Genomic DNA, 16,134 nt, shown 5'->3' with positions numbered 1-16,134 from the left:
CATAATTTCTGATGATAAATTGTTATTCAATAAACCTATGAGTATAATGGGAGAAAAGCAAAGTAGTTTGCTAGAAAACAGGCTCAGGCTAGGATTTTAAGTAATTAAAAAAAAAAAATTTCAAGTAAAGAAATAATTTAAATGTAAAATGTAAAAATATAAAAAATAAAGTAGAAAAAAATAGAAAGTTATTTCACAACTGTGGATAAGAAAAGAATTTATAACAACAATAAGGAGAGATAATAAAGTAAAAATTAGGCAATTTAGATTCTACAAAATTAAAAACTATTTTAGGAACAAAAACAATGTATAAATAAGAATTAAGAAGAATAGAAGCCAGAATCAGAAAGAAAAAAAATGGGGATAAAAATAGTGTGTGTGTATGTGTATGATATGTATATATAGTTATTTACATAAAACATGTATAACAAAAGTCTGATATTCAAAATCCAAAGAAAATTAACATTAATCTTTAAAAGTCATATTTCCCAAATGACAATTAAAATATATGAAGGTTCTTTCTTTTAAGTTTTTTTTTATTATTTTAACTAATTAAATATGAAACAGAATGGGCATTTTCATATACATAGTACAACAGATAAGGATTATAACAAAACCCCAAGTATATATCATACATGCTTTGCTTTGCTGTGTAAGAATGTAGCTAATATTAACTTTTTACTGTTGGCAAACCTAAAGCTTCATAAATTTCAAAAATATCCTGCTTATCTAGTTTGCTTTTTGGTTTTCCTTATGATGAAGATCATTTTCACACAGGAACATACATACAAGCACAAATTTTCCCAAAAGAATAATGATGTAAAAATATTCAAAGTAATAATCAAATGATTTCAAATTTAAATGGCTCTGAGATATAATTTCATACCCACTACATTGCCATATATGGTAAAAACTGGAAAAATTAAACACTGAAGGAGCTATAAGAAGACTAATTCTTCTGGAGGAAGGAGCTGTAGGAAGACATACATAAATTCTCTACTAAGAAAAAACAAAGTATCTAAAAGTACTGAAAGAACTGGAAATTTTGTAAAAAGAAATATTAAATTGTTAATACCCTTTTATCCGGCCATCAGTATTACACTTATATACCAGGAAAATAATAATAGAAAGGAAAGTTTTATATGCATACCAAAATATTGATAAAAAACAATGCAACAAATAAATTATGTGTCTCAATAAAACTCTGGAGAATGGCTGAAATAGTAGCATATGAATACTATGAAACATGACTGTAGCATAAGAAATGGTGGATATGAAGAATTTAGATAGATTTTGAAATGTTCTATGAACTAATTCAAGATAAACAAAATGGAATGGAAAAATAAGAGGACACAATGATTACAAAAATGTAAATAAATACAATATTAAAAGATACTAAAACTCAAGTTGATTAAAATTAAGGAAATATTATTTTAAGAATTAGTAAATATAAAAAAGTATAAAGTAATATATACTGTCACTAGAAATTCTAACAAATTTTTGCTACTGTATATTTCAGTTTATATATATTCAGTTTAGAAGAATATATGATAAAATTTAAATATTTCAAATCTCAAATATTCAAAATTGTTACAAGTAACAAAACCAAAAGAAGAAATTTACCTTCAAAGCAGCATTATAGACTTCATTTGTGAGAGATTCCATCATATATGAACCTCCCCATGGATCAGCTACTTTGGGAATCCCAGATTCTTCCTGAATTATGATCTGAGTGTTTCTGGCAATTCGAGCACTTTTTACTGTTGGCAAACCTAAAGCTTCATCGAATGAATTTGTATGCAAGGACTGGGTCCCTCCAAACACTGCTGCCATTGCTTCTATTGTAGTACGAATAATATTATTGTAAGGGTCCTAAACAAATTAAAAAAAAATTAACTAGACAATATGCTATTTCATTTACTACTTTCATGCTTATATGTTATCTGTGATATGATAATAAAATATTGCACAGATTATACTTTTAGAACAAAACATGCCTGGTCAATTATAGTCCAAAGACTAATCTGTAGAAATAGCAGGATTATAATTAGCAGTCTATATCTCTTAACTTATTATTTTGTCCCTTTGTCTATAATGCTATAAACATGAATTTAGTTTGTAAAGATATATTTTAATCATATTTATTTGTATAACAAATCTTAGAAATACTTGTGGTTATTCAAAACATATTATCAACCATTTCAACAGATGCATAAGCATCGAATTGATATTTATGAAATAAAATTGAAGACAATTGTACATCAACAGATAGAAAATAGTGATAATGTCCTGATTTTGTCACCAGTTCATTGTCTAAACATGAATGAATTGGCTAATTTTTATGGGACTCAGTGTACTGTCTCCTAATACAGATGAAAAAAACTAAGATAATTTTTACCAATCTCTTCTTCCATCATTTAAGCAAATAAAGCTAGCATTTATATAATAGTTTAAAGTTCATAAAGTATTTTATAACTATTATTTGTTTATATTCATAACAATCCTGGAAGAGAAGTACTATTATTTTATTTTTTTCCTATTTTTTCCTATTTATTTCATATTCTACAGGTGGAGAAAATGGGGCAGATAACATAAATGACTTTCTTAGGATCACAAAGCTAGGATGTGTCAGAAGCTGAATTTGAACTCAAGTCTTCTAGACTCTAGGTCCAGGAATTGTATATATTTAACCTATATCAAAATATCTGCTGTCTTGGGGAGTGGAAAGGTAAGGAAGGGAATGAGAAAAATTTGGAACACAAAGTCTTACAAAAACTACTGTTGCAAACTATCTTTACATGTATTTTGAAAATAAAATTATATTGAAAAAAAAATAAAAAATAGACTCTAGGTTCAGCATATCTCTATATCATATAATTTGAAAAGCATCCAGAGAAGAAAAGTTCAGCAGAGTAAAAAAAAAAAAAAAAAAAAAAAAAAAAAAAAAAAAAAACCCTATTTAAATAGACTGAAAGTAAATCAATTAGTCTAAAAGTTAAAAGTCCTTAAATTGTTACTATTTATGTAATTTTAAAAATTTGCTTGTTGAATAACTATATGATAATAGTTTAGGTAATTTTTAGTGATGAATTTTGAAACCTTGATATAATTAGGTTATATTTAATTTAATATTTCTTGATCATAGCTTTATATTAGTGACATGTTATTTCAACATTCAAGGTGAAACACCAAAAAACTGGCCAACCACAAGAGGGAGCACATTTCATTCTTGAAGTGACAAAATATAATACTGAATGCTTGATAAAAGCTAAACAGTTTTTTTAAAAATGAAAGTGAAATAATATTCTAGAATAAAAGTTCTGTTTTGTTTTATTTTTCCAGATCTGGTAAAAAAAATTGGAAAAGCAAAAAATCTTGAAAATCAATTGCCCATTTCCCTAGAATTTACCTTTGTGAGGCTCAATATATTTTTAAAAGTCCTCTGGAAACTGTAAAATACTATACAATGTAGTCTATGTTTTTGTTAGAAATTAATGAAGTATTGGGGTTTTTTAATGTTAGGTCTTAGGCACCTAGGTAGCTCAATAGCTAAAATAATAGGACTGGATTAAGGAAGACACATCTTTCTGGGTTCAAGTGTAGCCTCAGTCACTTACTAGCTGTCTGACTTTTGGGCAAGTCATTTAAACTTATTTATCTCATCTCTTCATCTGTTAAAACAGAGCTAGAGAAAGAAATTGCAAACCATACCTAGTATTTTTGCCAAGAAAATCTCAAATGGGATCCACAAAGAGTCAGACACAAGTAAACAACAAAAAAAATGTAAAGCCTTATAGGTACCACAAAAATAGTCAAATTATATTTTATGAAGTACTTAGAATATATCCCATATATGCAAAATGCATACTCAATGACAGCAGGAAAAATTAGATAAATATATAAACTAATTGTACAACTAATGACTAATGCTTCTAGATTACATACACATTATGAGTACATTTATGTGTGTATTAGATTTCGGACTTTTATGTTCCCTAAATAGGCAAAATATGTTACTCACAATCTATTTTTAACTTGGTGATATACAATGCTATTCTCATGTTCAAAGAATGTTTAATCATCCTGAATTTAATTTTATGTATCTAAATTTTATACTTAAGGATATATACTTGTATTCATGTATTAAAATATGGTACTCTAAATATCTGACTAGTTTATAAAATATTTAAATACCATAGATTCATTGCACTGCATGACCCAGGATTTACTGTATACTAACTCCCAAAACTACATATAGCTGTAATTTTTTTCCCCCCTTGAGGCTGGGGTTAAGTGAACTTCCCAGGGTCACACAGCTAGGAAGTGTTAAGTGTCTGAGACCAGATTTGAACTCAGGTCTTCCAAAATTCAGGGCTGGTACTCTATCCACTGCGCCACCTAGCTGTCCCATATAACTGTAATTTTACTTCTGAATTCCGTTCTCATATTACCAAGATCCTACTAGCCATTTCTGTTGGCATCTCAAATTCAACACATCCAAAATTGAACTAATAATTTTTTCTAAACCCATTCCTTATATAAACTTTCCTATTTTTACTAAGAATATTACTATTCTTCCAATTACCCAGATTCACTATCCAGTGTCACTCTCAATTCTTCATTCTCTTTTTCAATACTTTTATTCAATCAGTCATAGTTATCAATTTTACCCCTACAAAATACCTTTCATTCAAACATTCATAGTGAGGAGCCTAGATCATCCACCTCACTTTTCTCTAGATAACTGCAATAGCCTCCTGACAAATACTGACAAAAGATTTGACTAATATTGCTTCCTACTCAAAAAAAATTTTAAAACACCTTTTCAATGCCTCTGTGTTAATGTTCAAATAAAATACAAAAATCTTAGCTTAGCATGGTGTATGGCAAGTTACTTAAGTGCTCCAGGAAAGTTTTTAAGACTATCTCTGGCAGAGATGGTGCCACCATGCTTTAGAAAGGGAAACTCTTCACAATATACTTTGATGAAATCATGAATACAGTTAAAAAGAAAATTTGTTTTCACACTCACACACACACAAGCATGCACATTCATGCATCAAATGGCATATCCAACAATTTTTTTTTAAAAATCCTGAAATTTAAAAAATATATAGGCAAACACTTAAGTAGTAAGACATTAATTTTACAAAACCTTAATGTTCCACAATTCCTCAATAGAAAAAAATAAACTAGAACAAATTACAAACCTGAACACAATATTAGGAAAACTAGATCTGTTAGACTTAAGGAGCCTTATGAATAAAAATGTTATTGAATTAAGTCCCAGAGCCTATAGGATTTATTTTTTAAATGATAATGTGCTATAGCATAAAGAACTCATAAAAGAAAGTAGAAATGGTACTGGATACATTCTTCATATACCATACCATAATAATATAAATTATAACAAACAAAGAAAAAATAAATAAAAGATGGAAACAAAAAAATAAAAGCATTTTAAATAATGAGCAAGCTAAGGAATAAATCACAGAATAAAAAAATATACTGAAATTAATAATGATACAATATGTTGCAATATATGGAATGAAGCAATTCCAGAGGGAAATGCATATATATGTATGAATATTTAGTATGAAGATGAGACTAATAAATCTAGAAGTTGCATTTAAGATAACTGGAAAGAACAAATTATTAACCTCCAAATAAGCATGAAAGTTATTTTAAAATTGAAAGGCAACCTGAAAAATTGATTTTAAGAGGAAATAAGTTATATTTTAGGTGACAGATGAATTACCAAAAATAGGAAAAGATTTTTTAAATAAAATTTAAAAACACATAACCTGTTCAGTAAGTGACCAGCCTGATGTCTGACAATGTGCTCGCAGAAGAAGAGATTTAGAGTTTTTGGGTTTAAACATTTTCTCAACTAAGTGTGCCCAGAGTCGTCTCCCAGCTCTCATTTTTGCTATTTCCATATAAAAATTCATTCCAATTCCCCAGAAGAAAGATAATCTGCAAAAATAACAAATAAATTAAAATTTACTTATATGGGATGAGACAAAATGAAAAAAAAATGTTATTTTACATGTATCAGAATATTCTAATAATAAAAACAATATTTATATTTTTAAATTTCAGATTAATATGAAGTAAAACTAAGAAAAGAGAATTTGACTTATTGTAAGCCCAATATCTGAAAATGTCATCTTATACATATTTTTAAAAAGTTATTGGCATTATAAAAGTCATCTCTTTATAATAAAGTTTTGTTAAATAAAAAAAAATTCTCATACAGCTAAAGTATAATTCATCTCACAAAAATTTGACAATTGTAACTTTTTAGTTCATTTAACAGATAATACATAACAATAGGTACAAATAAAGTTTAAAAAACTTTGGTAGTATTGTTGGACAACAATGTATTTTCTTAATAAATCTGCATTATTTAACATCAATGAACCCTTAACTTATTTAATGTCATAGAAAACTAAATATAAATACCAATGAATTTTTATAATATTTCACTAACTTATAAGATTGTATTTTTTGAAATGTCTTGCAATCAAGTATTCTAAAAAACTATACATACAAAATGACATTCACAAGTCAATTTATACATTAAGAAATGCAAAAATTAAAAAGAATGACGGAAAGTAAATTTGCTAAATGACACAATGTCTATAAAGCACTGTGAAAGCTTTAGAGTGCTACAAAGCACAAGCTTTTAATAATAATATTTATTTTTGTGCCAGATTTACAATTTAATTTCTATAGGGAATTCCCAATAAAGAATATTCCTTTGACAATACAGAGAAGATCTGCTCTTCCCACTCTTTATACAATTTATAGTCCTAAAAACTGGTGATTAGATATCAAGGGATTTGTCCAAAGTCACACAACCAGCATATGACAAAGGTAGTATTTGAATCCAGGTCTTTGTTGACTTCAAGTTCAAAACTCTTTCTCCAACTCTATGCTACTGCTCTGACTTAGTGATTCAGAAAGTGGAATGACAACAATATCCAGATAACATAACATCTTAAGAAATGCATGCAAATTATTAAGATATCCTTAAATAAGACAGAAATATTAAAAAAATAAATCCTTAACCTGTCACTTATAGAATATATTATAAACTAACATAGACTTTTATTCAATATTGTTACATATATTTTGTATATGATTGTTTTCATAATAAATATTATCTTATTCCTCTTATCTTTTTCAATCAGCTTCAAATAGAAATGCTCCAAGAATGAGTCACTATCCTGCTATTATTGTTTTCACATTTAACAGACAAGTAAGTACATAAAATAACACTGCTGTAGTTAAATAAAAGTATTAGCTTTTTTTAAAGTGAAGTAAATTTGCTTCCAACATTCTATTTTATTTTAAATTATTAATGTTTTTTATGGAAACTTGAAAGCTCTAAAATGATAACTCTTCTTAAAATATATTTGCTCTCAGGCGTAAGTTTGGATTTAAATTTTCCTTTAATTAATATTTCAATATAAATGATAGGCAACTACATATTAGAATTTTATTCCAAATTTTCAAATTCCAATTTTCATTACTTCAATTTCCTTGTTATCACTAAGAAGAGAAAACAGTCTAGTTATGAGGTTTATACATATTTAATTCACCATTTATTTTGCTAAATGCTAAAATATTCTCTATTACTTTTAAAGAAATTTTCAGTCATTTTACAAATGCTGGATAGATCTCATAGAGTTTTACTCACCTTGGTGCAAAGTCATCAATGCTAAGGCCAGCTTGGAGGCCAGTTCTGCAGTATTCTAAACCATCAGCTATAGTATATGCTAATTCCAGAATGGCATCAGCTCCTGCTTCTTGCATATGGTATCCACTAATAGAAATTGAATTAAACTTGGGCATATGCTACAAAAAGAAATTAAAAATCAAAAATTAATTATTTAAATGAAGTAACTGTCAAAAAAGCAATATAATATTAAGTTGAATTAATTAACATTTAATCTGAGCTTAAATTGCAGTCATAGTACAGTGCCAGAAAAAAAAAAAGTAATACTACTACTGCACTAGATATTATTCATATTATGTTCAATTTTAAGAGACACCTTAACAAGTTGGAGTGAATACAGAAGGAGGAAGAAGGAAAGTGAGAAAAACTGTAGTCATATATTATCATTTTGCCCCTCCTCTTAACTTCCCTATTTTTATGAAGTATCTTAGTCAGCACCCTAGTTTGCAACCTAGTCATTCCGAACCCATCATTCTTTCTCAAATACAATCACCTGCCAAGTCTATTTAATTAAATTCATTCTCAAAGTCATGTCTAATTTTTAGCTCTTTCTTATCTTTAACCAAGTTTGAATATAGCTTTCTCACCAGTATCCTAGAGTTGAGTGTCTTCTCTCTCCAAACCATCCTCCACACAGCTAGCAAATTAGTATACCTCAAGCACGTGCTTTACAATGCGCTACTTCTTTGGTTAAGAAACCCTATGCTGTCTTTAAGTTTCTCATACATGAAATCTAATTTTCCATCTCCATGACTATGCACAAATTGCTCCCAATGCTTTTAATATATTTTTGTTTCAATTTTGCCTCAGAATCATGATCTTCAAATCTCAAGTTATTTCCTATAATAAGACTATTTCCCCTTAGTATTGTCTTCATCTGGATAAGGATTCCCATATTTTTTTCAAGAAAACTCCAAATGAGGTCACATACATTTGGACATAATTGAAAATGAAGGAATACTAATAACTTATTCTCCTCCCAATAGCATTCACACTTGAAAATTTGTGTGCCTTTTCCCCCAAATATGAATGTAAACTCTGAAAACAGGGATTAGCTCATTTTTGATTTTACATTTCAGGATCTAATAAAACATCTGGATATGCATTTAATAAATGCTTTTTGAAATACTGAATAAATCATATATGTACATGTAGTATTGAGCTGTCTTTAATTTTATCAACCAAACATGAAGAAAAAGCTTTCTACTCTTATCTCCATATCCTTTTCTATCATTTCTCAACATTTTGCAATCTGTTATAATCTTAAACTACTCAACTAAAACTCTCTCTACAAAATAACATTCCCTTGTCACATTGCATAATATCCATCTTGACTCTGCCAATGACTTTCTACAAGTTCTAGAAATTAATTCATTTTCAATTGGATTTATTTGTATAAAATATCCACTTTCACAAAAGATTACAGCAGAACTTAATACTGATTCTATGAAATCAAAGCTCAAATTTTCAGTTACCAAGATCTAATGATACATAATATGCTGATTTCATATTAAAGCTTTCAGTGTGAGAGTTGAAATTAAAATATTGTCTCTGAATTTAAGAAAGTAGAAATCTGGAGAAATGTAGGATAAACATACACACACAAAACTTGCTAAGTATCTATTGGCTTAGTAGTTTTAAATTTTAAATTTCACAAAACCTAGATATGGCACTTCTCATAACTGAAGAAATAAATTTTATAACTGCTTAGGAGAAACAATTGTCTAAATGTGGTTTACCTATATCAAATCTTTTCTTATTTTTTTGCAATTACTTACTATACATTTTGTCTTAATAAAATCAATATGTCCTTAAGAAGCATACAAATTATATTTTTATATTTTGAATTTTTTTCAAAAGAAAATAATTTAGTAAGGCAACAATGAAGGAAATTATTTGCTTTTTTAAAGTGACTACTGTATATAAATGGTCAATTACTAAATTACTTAAAAAATTTTAAAAACCACCTAGAAGATTTTATGATGGATATAGGTGTAAATTTTCCTAAATAAAGCAAAACAAAAGATACCTTTGCTGTGTATTGGAAGATGTCTGCAATTATCCTCATGGATGGCTCTGGAGGAAAAATGTAAGTATTTCTGACCATGAACTCCTTTAATATGTCATTCTGTATTGTACCAGTTAGTTTTTCTTGAGGTACTCCTTGTTCTTCCCCAGTTACAATAAAAGTTGCAAGAACTGGGATAACTGCTCCATTCATTGTCATGGAAACTGACATTTTTTCTAAAGGAATTCCATCAAAAAGAATTTTGGTATCTTCCACAGTGTCAATGGCAACTCCGGCCATTCCAACATCTCCACAAACTCGTGGATTATCTGAATCATATCCCCGATGGGTTGCAAGATCAAAAGCAACTGATAATCCCTGCTGACCAGCTAAGTGAATTAAAAAAAAAATATTAGAATCAGAGAGGGCTGTTTTAAAATGAAAATTTATTTCTATCCTATTACAGGAAAATTAACTGATTAACCTAATAGAAACTTGCATATTACATCTTATAGATTATTTTAACATTTATGAAAATCAAAACAAGTGAAACTTACTAAACTCATCTCATTTTCTAATAGTAGGCACACTTCATTATGACACAACAGAATTAAATAAATAATTCCAATGCAACATTTTTTTTATTCAATATTATTACAAAATAAGATGTCCTACATAAGTGAGTTTTTTGGATAACACAGTTGTTTTTTTGACCTATTAGAGCATATTAAATGTAAATTCACTTTCAGGACTCAAGACAATCCCTGCAAATTTAAATTACCATGTTAAGAATGTATCACTATAAAAATGCCTCCAAACTATTGTGCTTTTTTAATTAATGACTCTATAGTTTTCTTCTTATCAGCTGTCACTGCTTATAATTTACTGTAACCAAGAAAAGAATTAAAATGATCAAGGGAAACTAAATAATCAATTTGCTAAACCAGCAATTTTAAATTAAAGCACAATACTAAGTCAATAATGTTACTACTGGGCTTTATCTTAAATGTGGATCATACTCTCTTTAGTGTATACATTTATTACAATATCCTTTGGTCAAAAGGTATGCATAGTTTAATAATTTTTTCAGCATACTTCCAAATTGATGTCCAGAATAAAAAATGACTGTTTTCTCACATCCCCTTCAACATGTCAATTTCCATCCAATGAAGCCAACTTAATGGATATAAAGTGATCCTTTAGTTTTAATTTTATTTTTTCTAATTATTCTTTTTTTTTCTTTTGGCTATTAATAGAGTTTATTTCTTCCTCTGAAAGCAATTTTTTCACATCTTTTGACTATCAAAAGGGACATGGATTTTATTTATCTATATCTAACAGTCTTTATATATATTAGAAATGAGATCTTTAGCAGAAAAAACTTATTGGAAAAAAATTTCCCCAGTTTCCTGTCTCTGATTTTTGGTGCATTTGTTTTGTTTGTGAAAAAAAAAATTTAATTCATGTAATCAAAATTATTCATTTTACTTCTAATGAGTCTCTCAGTCTCTCTTGGTCAGGGAATCTTATCCTATCCATAGATCTGACAGGTAATTTTTCCTATGATCCACTAACTTGCTCATCAGGTCACTCTTAATGTCTAAATCATGTATCCATTTTGAACTTATATTGGTATATACTATCATACAATGTTTGTCCACACCTAGTTTTTGCCAACAGTTTCCCAAATAGTTTTGTTGAATAATGATATCAAATCCAAGAAGCTAGGAACTTTGGGTTTATCAGAAACTAAGATATTGTGTTCAATTGCTTCTGCATAGTCTATATATCAATATGTTCTACTTGTCAACCTCTCCATTTCTTATCTGTTACCAAACTGTTTTAAAGATCATATTTTTCTAGGATAGTCTAAGATCTGGTACTGCTAATGCCACTTTCTTTCCCATTTTTCCCCCACTAATTCCCTTGATATTAGTGATCTTTTTCTTTCTCCAGATGAATTTTTTTTTTTCCTAGCTCTACAAAATACTTCTACAAAATTATTCTTTGGTTGTTTAGTATGGTACTAAGTAGTACTTTAGGTAGTAATTGTTGCTACATTCTGTGTATATTTTATCTTCTTATTCTATCTAATGCCTTTCATGTTAAATTTCATAAAATTAGAAATTTTTTTTTACTATTTATTATAGGCAATTAGGTGACAGTGAATTAGAGTATCGTGCATGGAGTCAGGAAGACTCATCTTTGTGAGTTCAAATCTAACAGACTAGTTGTATGAACCTGGACAAGTCATTTAATCTTTTTTGCCTCAATTACCAACTCTAAAATAAGCTGGAGAAGGAAAAATTAAATTATTCTAATATTTCTGAAAAACCCTAAATGGATCACGAAGAGTGAAACATGACTGAAGCAACTCAACAATATATTTTTTTTAACATTTAAAGCTTGAACGTAATCATTCTAAAAAATTATCTTGACTCTAGTTATAAATACATTCTTCAAGTCTCCTAAAAGCTAGGCCTTTTTCCATTTACTCTCTTTGGCTAAATATTAGGAGGCAAAAACATCTTACCCTTTATGTTGTCCTTATAGAATTTATTGCTTTCTTCCACAGTGCTAAAACCTGCATATTGGCGGATGGTCCATGGTCTGAAAGTATACATGGTGGGATATGGCCCACGACTAAAGGGTTTCATTCCTGGTAATTCTTCAGGTAGTTCCTTGGTATCTTTGCTGGAATACAAGGGCTTTATCGAGATTCCTTCTGGAGTGTGCCATATCAAATCTTCTGGATTCTTGCCTTTCAATTGCTTTTTAGCTAAGGCAACCCATTCTGGATGTAGGGGTAGTTGTTGATGAAGAAGGCGTTGGCATGTATGCCTCAAAAACTTAGTCTCTTTTAGTTGTTTCAGGTGGTGTGGAGGGAACAAAAGCAGTCCAATTTTAGCTTTTAACATGACTTTGGAAGTCACTCAACAAGAGACCTGAGAAATGAAAGAAAAATGCTACAAATAAACCTTCAAGGAAGAATAAAAGTTTCATGAGAATTTGGTGGAAAAAGTAGAAGAGGAAAATGAAGGAAAAGTTCAGTTTCATATTTTATACCCTGAAATTGAAGATTTTCTCATTTTTATTCCCATATCCTAATTAAGCATCAATGTTCAAGGAATTCTTAAAATTCCTTGCAAATCTGTTCTTAATAAAATGATTGGAGGTACTGTATCTTTCTACTTCTAAGCATGACCTTTTATATACTAAGAAACACATTAGTGCTAATGCCATACAGAAGAAAGAGCAATGGATCTGATGTCAAAAAATGGTTCAGATCCTGGTTCTGCTATTCTCTGTAACATTAATGACTTAAAGAAGAAAGATATATTGGATTTGCAGCCATTAGCCCAAAGTTTTGAATTCTAATTTGATCAGCCTTTTCAATGGGCCCCTAACAAAGTGATTTACCCTCTCTGAAAACTTTTTCCCCATCTTTGAAATAATTTTCAAGATTCCTTCCAGATTTAAAATCTTATGATTATACAATATTTTTATTGTAAATCCACTATTACCCCTAACTTATCTGTTCATTTACTTTGTCTTTTCTTCTCATTTTATCTGTTGTAGATTCTAAACTCCAAAGCAGCAGATTAATTTGATGTTAGATTCTAAGTAAATATCTTTTCTAGTTATATTTTTGAGTAGTTCACCTAATCAATTATTTTATTTACCAGTACAATAGGAGATGTCAGAAAAAAATTCTTCACAGATCTGTACCCTAATTTTTATGTATACTTCCATGTAGGAGAGATTATTACTTTTTTCTGAATAATGGACTCCTCTGACAGTCTAGTGAAATCTATGGATCCCTTCCTCAGAAAATGTTTTGAATATGTTGAAAATTATCTTTACATGCAAGTGAGAAAATAAAATAGTATAGAAAGAAAGAAAAAGAAAAAAGACAGGGAAGGGAAGAAGGAAGGGAAGGGAAGAAGGAAGGGAAGGGAAGAAGGAAGGGAAGGGAAGAAGGAAGGGAAGGGAAGAAGGAAGGGAAGGGAAGAAAGAAGAAAGAAAAGAAAAAAGAAAAGAAAAAAGAAAGAAAAGAAAAAAGAAAGAAAAGAAAGAAAGAAAGAAAGAAAGAAAGAAAGAAAGAAAGAAAGAAAGAAAGAAAGAAAGAAAGAAAGAAAGAAAGAAAGAAAGAAAGAAAGAAAGAAAGAAAGAGAGAGAGAGAGAGAGAGAGAGAGAGAGGGAGGGAGGGAGGGAGGGAGGGAGGGAGGGAGGGAGGAAGGAAGGAAGGAAGGAAGGAAGGAAGGAAGGAAGGAAGGAAGGAAGGAAGGAAGGAAGGAAGGAAGGAAGAGAAAGAAAAAAGGAGGAAGGGAGAGAGGAAAGAAGGGAAGGAGGGAGAAAGGAAGAAAGGAAGGGAGGAAGAGAGGGAGGGAGGAAGGAAAGAAGATGTTCATAGATTGCAAGTTAAAAAGTATTATGGCTAACATTATATAATAGTACATGACAGAAAATGCAAAGCATGTTATAATTATTATCTCATTTGATCCTCACAACCTTAGGAAGAAGGTGTTATTATCCCCAAAGATGAGGAAACTGAGGTAGACAGAAGTTAGCAACTTTCCCAGACTCACACAGCTAAGTGTCTGAAACAGAATTTGAATTCTTGTCTATGCAACTCCAGGCCTAGTACTTTATCTGTCACAGAGCTGTACCTAAAAAGCTTTTCCATCTTTGTATCTTTTCCAAAACTATAAGTCTCTATTTTGTAGTATTATAGATAAGAAAATGAAGATTAAAAAGTTTGAAAATAAAATCTTCAGTGTGATATTAAAAATTATTCTGAAAACTGTTTAAGAACATTTTATACTGTCCCAAAGAATTTTTAAAAAGATATACATATTTTATTAGCATAAACTTATGATCTTTCTTGAGGAAAAATTGGTCAGGAAGTTGAGGAGTCAATTTTCATGTTAGGACATTTCAACAATTTTTCATGTGATAAATTTGTAATGCTTTATTTCAGTATTTAAGACATGGATGGGAAGAAAGCTTTCAAGAAACAATTAAGGAAAATATAAACCAATACAATTTGAGTTATTATGGGCTAATTAGTCACAAGCAATTCCAACTAAAAGCCAAAAGAGCTGCACAGAAAATCCAAAACTATAACCTATATGAACTACAAATCAATTTATGATTTTCCACGCTTCAATCATCCACAGCAAAAACGAATCCCATCCTACCTTTGCTCAGTTACACAGCAAGCTTATGAGGCAAATCACTATTTTAAGGAAAGCAAAGCCAATCAGGCTGTAAACTATGCTGTAGAGAATTTATTTAGAAGACTAAATATGAATATTATGTTTTTTATTTATTGTTTGGAATTGTGCTATTGTTCTCTCTATATAAGCCTTTCATCATCATAGATAAGTGGTTCTAAACCAGGGATCCTAAAAACTTAGTTATTACTGTTGCTTTTTTCATTTCTGATGAGTGTATTTTTATTGCTTTTCTTTGTAATCCTGTTTAGATGCATTAAAAACATTATTTTGAAATTTCACTGTCTCCAGAAAGAGCACATGAAAAATAAAATCTGCTAAATAATTCAAATTTGGCTACAATGCAATGATTGGTGTAGCCTTAGGGAAGATCATATCAGTTAATGTTAGGATGCCCTTACCCACAGGAAGTGATATTGTCTTTGGGGACCACCTGTAACACACTGCCCTCACAGAAACTTCTTTGTGGCATATGGTGACAGCTGCTGAGGTCCTGTTATGTACTATGTAGAAAATACGGCGTTAAGTCACCTTGAAGAGATGGTGCGGAATTAAGGAGACTTGGATAAAACATAGTATGCTATAGTCAAGTTCAGGATGCTGAACTTTGTGTTCTCCAGCATCCTAGGAAGAACGAATATGCCTGGACTTCTCACTGTAAGAGGCCCGAGATATGAAAAGGAAGAGGAAGACACTCAAGGCGAGAGAGGAGCAAAGGGAAGGGGAAATAAAAGTGGAGGGAGTGAATCTCGAGAGGGAGGGGGCAGAGAAGGAAAGGTGGGCGGCGAGCATGGGGGGAGGGTAAAAAGGGGGAGCATGGGAAAAAGCGAAGAGACAGTCAAGACGGTCGTGTATTTACTTACCGGTACCTATTTATGGGCCTTTTTGGCCTTTCCCCGAGTGGAGTTGGGGTGAAACAACTAACCTTTTCCCTAAACCCAGAAGAATCCAGGCTCTTTTAATCCCCTCGGCCCTGGGACCAAGGACAACACAGGTACTCACAGAAAACACTCTCCGCGCGTGCGCAGGAAGAAAGTGGGTTGGCTAAAACTGGGCGTGCAGGGGGAGGAGGACGGGAGAATCCATACAGCCACGGGGGGCGTGGCCACCCAGCCAATAGAAGAACGTGTACTCCCTCCCTGAGA

At 30.5% G+C, this 16,134-nt stretch overlaps 1 protein-coding gene across 3 annotated transcripts in view; it reads right to left on the bottom strand.

Moving 5' to 3' along the window:
- The window catches only part of MMUT (methylmalonyl-CoA mutase), a 34,100-nt gene extending 18,001 nt beyond the window's left edge, over positions 1–16,099 (bottom strand). Inside the window, exons 1-6 of one of the 3 annotated variants that reach the window (XM_074310688.1) lie at positions 15,992–16,099; positions 12,286–12,697; positions 9,774–10,141; positions 7,706–7,863; positions 5,805–5,976; positions 1,624–1,872 (exon numbers count right to left, since the gene is read on the bottom strand). In XM_074310688.1, coding sequence (XP_074166789.1) covers positions 1,624–1,872; positions 5,805–5,976; positions 7,706–7,863; positions 9,774–10,141; positions 12,286–12,670 — 1,332 coding nt within the window. In that variant the 5' untranslated portion in view covers positions 12,671–12,697; positions 15,992–16,099. Of the gene's footprint in view, positions 1–1,623; positions 1,873–5,804; positions 5,977–7,705; positions 7,864–9,773; positions 10,142–12,285; positions 12,698–15,852 lie in introns of all 3 variants that reach the window. The other 2 variants (XM_074310686.1, XM_074310687.1) reach the window with 2 other exon arrangements.
- Positions 16,100–16,134: the final 35 nt, after the last annotated feature.

The sequence above is a fragment of the Sminthopsis crassicaudata genome, chromosome 4 (genome assembly GCF_048593235.1).
Source record: "Sminthopsis crassicaudata isolate SCR6 chromosome 4, ASM4859323v1, whole genome shotgun sequence".
NCBI classification, from domain to species: Eukaryota; Metazoa; Chordata; class Mammalia; order Dasyuromorphia; family Dasyuridae; genus Sminthopsis; species Sminthopsis crassicaudata.
The sequence above is the reverse complement of the archived record's forward strand: the minus strand, read 5'-3'. Positions and strand labels throughout refer to the sequence as shown.